This window comes from Borostomias antarcticus, assembly GCF_949987555.1.
Source record: "Borostomias antarcticus genome assembly, contig: scaffold_107, whole genome shotgun sequence".
NCBI classification, from domain to species: domain Eukaryota; kingdom Metazoa; phylum Chordata; class Actinopteri; order Stomiiformes; family Stomiidae; genus Borostomias; species Borostomias antarcticus.
The window spans coordinates 377279-383381 of NW_028175663.1; the positions used below are offsets into that span (position 1 = coordinate 377279).

Consider the following 6103-nt stretch of genomic DNA (forward strand, 5'->3'; position numbering starts at 1 on the left):
TTATTAAAGAACTTAAAAAAGATTTCCTAATCGAGCTGGGAACTGAAGAGCTTCCACCAAAGGCGTTAAACAGCCTGTCTGAAGCATTTACTCGAGGTATTATTTCTGGCCTTGAAAAAGCCAAGATTACATTTTCTTGTTACGAGTCTTTTGCAACTCCTCGCCGTCTGGCTCTCCTGATCAATGGTCTAGATACAGCGCAGCCTGATCAGAAACTTGAGCGCAAGGGACCGTCTGTAAAAGCAGCTTACGATGCTGAAGGTAACCAAAGTAAGGCTGCTCTTAGTTTTGCTCTTTCCAACGGTGTTAATTTTAAAGACCTTGAGCAGGAAGAGACACCAAAAGGTGCATGGATGGTCTATCGTTCCGTAAAGCAAGGTGAAGCTACCCACGACTTGCTTCCGGCAATTATTACACAGGCTCTGAACAACCTACCCATTCCAAAGCGTATGCGCTGGGGAGCCAGCCGTACCGAATTTGTACGCCCTGTTCACTGGCTGTTAATGCTATTGGGTGATGATGTTGTTAACTGTGAAATAATGGGTTTGAAAGCTGGTAATACAACCAGAGGTCACCGTTTCCACGCCAATCAGGAAATTATAATCCGCCATCCGGCTGATTACGCAAAAGAACTCCTAGAGCAGGGAAAGGTCATCGCCAGCTTTGACACTCGCCGGGAAATTATTCGCGAACAGATTGAAAAAGTAGCGGCCTCCATTTATGGCAATTCAGTGATTGACCATGAACTTCTGGACGAAGTTACCGCTCTCAACGAGTGGCCAGTAGCACTTTCCGGTCGCTTTAGTGATGAGTTTCTTTCTGTTCCCTCAGAAGCACTTATTTCCTCCATGAAAGGACATCAGAAATACTTCCATGTTGTCGACTGTGAAGAAAAGCTACTTCCTCATTTTATCACTGTCGCTAATATTGAAAGTACTGAACCTCGACACGTTATTGAAGGAAATGAAAAAGTCATTCGCCCTCGTATGGCTGATGCTAAGTTCTTCTATGATACTGATCGCAAGCAGACTCAGGATGATCGTAGAGATAAGTTAAAGTCCATTGTGTTTCAGGATAAGCTTGGGTCTGTCTTTGCCAAGACAGAACGCATTGCACGACTATCGGCTTATATTGTTCAGACTGAAGGCGGTGATTCAAAGCTGGCTGAACGTGCCGGAAAATTATGCAAGTCCGACCTAGTATCTGAAATGGTTCTGGAGTTTCCTGAACTTCAGGGCATTATGGGTCAGTACTATGCTGATAATGATGGTGAAAATCTGGAAGTCTGCAAAACCATGCATGAACAGTATATGCCTCGTTTTGCCGGTGACCAGTTGCCATCAAGTCTGATAGGATGCGCTGTAGCTATTGCAGATAAAGTGGACACTATCACCGGTATTTTTGGTATTAACCAGCTCCCAACCGGCAGTAGGGATCCTTTTGCTTTACGTCGTGCCAACATTGGAGTACTTCGAATCATTGTTGAGAAAAAGCTAAACCTTGATCTGAAAGCACTTATTGGGCAAGCGATTCTCGGCTACCATGAGCAAGGTATTTTCCTTCCTACTAAAGATCTAATTAATACGACAGTTGTTAACTACATGTTTAAACGATTTGATGCTGCCTACCAAGAAGAAGGTATCGCTGTGGAAGTTATCAACTCAGTAAAAGCCCTACGTCTTACCAGACCTCTGGACTTCGACCTTCGTATCAAAGCGATTACTATATTTAATGCCATGGATGAAGCTGATGCACTGGCTTCTGCTAACAAGCGTGTCTCCAACATTCTTGCTAAAGCCGTAGACATAGTTATTCCAGATACGCTTGATGAGTCGCTCCTGACTGAATCCGCAGAGATCGAACTGGCAAAAGTTGTCTTTAATAAAAACCAAGAAATCGCACCAGCACTTGCAGAAGGCCGTTATGCACTCGCTATGGAAAGTCTGGCAGCACTGAAAGAACCTGTAGATCTGTTCTTTGACCAAGTTCTTGTTAACGCAGAAGAAGAAGCTATTCGTTTGAACCGTTATGCACTTCTTAAACAGCTGCGTAGCCTGTTCCTCCATGTGGCTGATATCTCTTTGTTACATAAATCCTGATAACTACCTGTTAAAGTGTGGCTCATGCCGCACTTGTTTATGTTCAGGTAAAAGCTGCATATCATAAATGAAAATGGTGCAACTAATTTGATACGGCAATGCAGACGCTAAAACATCATACTTTTCGATATATACGGTAACAACAAAGAGACGATTTTATGGTTAGATAACGTCGCCAAACCAATAACTACATAACACCTTCTCTTGTGACCGCATCATACGCCAATACCATTGATTATTCATTCTTCTCATCAGCTCGCGATCATTTGTACACTATCATTCAACACCTTGAATCCACTCTGCAACAAAAGCATGGCACCATATATAACGTGAGTTAGACTCTTCAATTTTTACTACATAACCTTGTGTTTTAACGTGAGTACGATTGTGAAAGACAGGTAAACCACAGCCACTTAGCTATCTTTCTGGTACCAAACCATAGATAATGAACTGTATGACCAGTGTCACTGTAAGTATATTCTTTGATGTGAATGATTTCTGCATAACATGTGAATCACAATAGAATAGACAACTCATCTGCCATTCAAAAAAGCCTACAGTGATATCCAAACTATCGCTCAGTGAAATAATGACCATAATCTATTTACATCTGAGTTCCTTTCGCAATTACAAGCACTATTATCAGCTACTGATCACACAACATAAATCAGACCATTTCCCGTGCCTAGTATCCTACAATAGCTTTATAGAACTCATAAAACAGGCTTTGATACCACTACGGTTTATCTAATGTCTAAGTGCATGTGGCAACAATGAGCATGGCTTAAACCATATGTTGGTGGTTCTTTTTATACGACAATACAGTAGCTAAAATATCATGGTTTTCGATATATCCGGTAACAAAAAAGAAACAGTTTTATGGTGATATAACGTTGTCAAACCAATAACTACATAACATTGTCTATTGTGAACGCACCATACTCCTATACCATCGATTATTCATTCTTCTCAACAGCTAGTGATCATTTAGACGCTATCATTCAGCACCTTTAATCAACTCTACAACAAAAGCATGGCACCATAGAGAGTTATATCTAAACTGAAAGTGACTAAGTGTTGCGCCTTCTCCTCCAAGGGTATCTGGATAAGCAACCCAATGATGAGCCGCAGCAATCGTCGGTAATAAGTAGCTACGGTGAGCAGAGAAATTACGTTAGAAAAAATACCTTCAACAACTGACCAGCTTGTTTGGTTCTGTCGTAGTAAGGCGTAGCAGTTACAGGCAGAAGAAGCAATACAGTGTGTTTTCGCTGCATGCTCAGTTAAACCTAAATACTGCTAAGTACTATGATGCCATGAGTGAAGAAATTGTCCGCAGTTTTTTGGATCTCTCTTATGACCGAACGATTAAACGACATCATAATAGTTACCTAGGTATGGTTGGAAAACGACAGACTATGCAACTGGTAGCGGATATGGCCAAAACTTTGAGGTTTTTAACGAACGTCGCAAGATTGTGATTGAGCAAACAGAGGACCTGCATATCCTAAGTTTTGACGGTAAATATCTAGTGATGCGCCTGAATTATTGAGAGAAGCAACTAGGAAGAACGCGCAAAAGAATCAGCAGAAGCTCCAAACAAAGATAAGTCATAAAGATAAAAAAGATAAAAAAGATAAAAAAGATAAAAAAGATAAAAAAGATAGCAAACGAATAGCACAAGTAGGTACCGTTTATACGGTAAAACCCAATCCTCAAACGGCAGAATCAGTAATTTACATGGATCGGAAGAACGACAACGTTGTTAAATTACGTCCTCCAGCCAAGAGTAAGATAGTGTGTACCAGTGTAGAAAGAGAGGCGTAAGCCTGTAATAGAAGAAGCTTTCGAGGAAGCGCTCAAGCTAAATCTGGAGCAGAAACGGCAGTTGGTCATCGTTTTGATTGGTACAATCCTCAGCTGAAACTGATTACTTAGATTATGAAAAAGAAGGTAGTTAAGGCAAACATAATAATGGACTTTATCCATGTACTTGAATATCTGTAGAAAGCCGGTCACTGCTTACACAACAAGGATGATGAGGCTATTGAAAGCTGTGTGGCAGAACGGTCATTTAAGATACTCAGGATAGAGTATTACAAGGTGGCCCTAGGGATCAGGCAAAATACAGCAAGAGAGGTATGACAAAACTGGAGGCATTGATAAGTGTACAGACTATCTTCAAAAAAAACCTCATAGGCTCTGCTATGACAAGGCGCTGGATGCTGGCTATCCGATTGCCAGTGGAGTAATTAATAGAGATTGCCGCCATTTAATAAATGACCGTATGGATCTAATCGTGGCAAAGTGGAGTTTACAAGTGACTGATGCTGTGTTGAAGCTACGCTCACTGGATTCAAGTGGAGACTGGCAGGAGTATTGGAGCTTTCATAATCATGGAGCATTAATAAATGTCCGTCGTAGCAAGGGAACAACACCAAAACCATCTTTATTTTGTACTGCTTTTAATAGCATAAAGTAAGATCAGTTATGCCTTAATTAGATCGACTGAAAAGTAAAATATCTCGTAAAGCCATGAAGTTTGTTTCATACCATTGACATAATTTAGGAAATATGGGCTTCCAACTACATAGAAGAAGGAAGCTAGTTTTGCATGTTAGAAGAACCCAAGCCCTACCTGGAATAACTGTTCCACTTCTCGAACTTTCCGCTTATTGGTCAAGAAAAGTATGACGTGGTCACCGGACTCAATACAGGTGGTATCATGAGCAATTAGTACCTGATTATCACGAACAATGGCACTAATGGTGGCACCTTGAGGTAACTCTACTTCCTGAATGGTTCTGCCCACAACTTTGGAACTTTTCTCATCACCGTGGGCAATGGCTTCAATAGCTTCTGCTGCACCTCTACGAAGTGAGTGAACATTTACTATATCTCCGCGCCTTACATGCTTAAGCAAACTTCCAATAGTGGCCAACTGAGGAGAGATAGCGATATCTATTTCACCACCCTGAATCAGGTCTACATAATCTGGGTTATTGATCAGAGACATTACTTTTCTGGCTCCCAATCGCTTTGCCAGCATGGATGACACAACGTTGGCTTCGTCATCATTGGTCAGAGCGCAGAAGATATCCGTCTCTTCAATGTTTTCACTGATCAGTAGCTCTTTGTCGGAGGCATTGCCACAGAAAACCATTGCTTTAGTCAGCGTCTCTGACAGGAACTGACATCGTTCCATATCCTGCTCAATGATTTTTACTTTGTACTGATCCTCAACTGCCTGGGCTAGGCGCAGGCCAATGTTACCGCCACCGCCGATAATAATGCGCTTGTAGTCATCTTCCAACCGCTGAAGCTCACCCATCACTGCACGGATATCTCCTCTGGCGGCAATGAAAAAGACTTCATCATCCACCTCAATTACAGTGGTGCCTTTTGGCATGATGGCATTTCCACGGCGGAAGATGGCTGCAACCCTAGTATCAACATCTGGCATGTGCTCACGGATATAACGAAGTTCGTGACCAACCAGAGGCCCTCCATAATAGGCCTTCATGGCAACAAGCTGTACCAAACCATCAGCAAAATCCAGAACCTGAAGTGCTCCAGGACGTTCCAGAAGGCGCTTGATGTAGTTGGTAACCACTTGCTCTGGACTGATCAGTACATCCACAGGTATTGCATCATTGGCAAACAAATTATCATTTTTCAGGTAGGCAGCCTGCCGAATACGGGCAATCTTTGAAGGAGTATGAAACATGGTGTAGGCAATCTGACAGGCGACCATATTGACTTCATCACTGTTAGTCACAGCAACCAGCATGTCTGCTTCATCAGCACCTGCCTGTTTCAGAACCCATGGAAACGAAGCTTTGCCATGAATGGTTCGGATATCAATCCTATCCTGTAACTCTCTGAGTCGTGAGGCATTAGTATCGACGACCGTAATGTCATTTTCCTCATTAGCGAGATTTTCTGCCAGTGTGCCACCGACCTCACCAGCACCGAGAATGATGATTTTCATTGATTTTACGTTT

The 6103-nt window shown here is 42.1% G+C and overlaps 1 protein-coding gene across 1 annotated transcript; it reads left to right on the plus strand.

The window, feature by feature from the left end:
- Window positions 1-539: 539 nt before the first annotated feature.
- LOC311329388 (glycine--tRNA ligase beta subunit-like) lies at window positions 540-2099 on the plus strand (the record flags this gene model as incomplete). The annotated part of the gene is made up of 1 exon (XM_084463241.1): window positions 540-2099. One exon carries the CDS (start codon window positions 540-542, stop codon window positions 2097-2099), a length of 1560 nt encoding a protein of 519 aa, XP_084319367.1.
- Between the last annotated feature and the right edge of the window lie 4004 nt (window positions 2100-6103).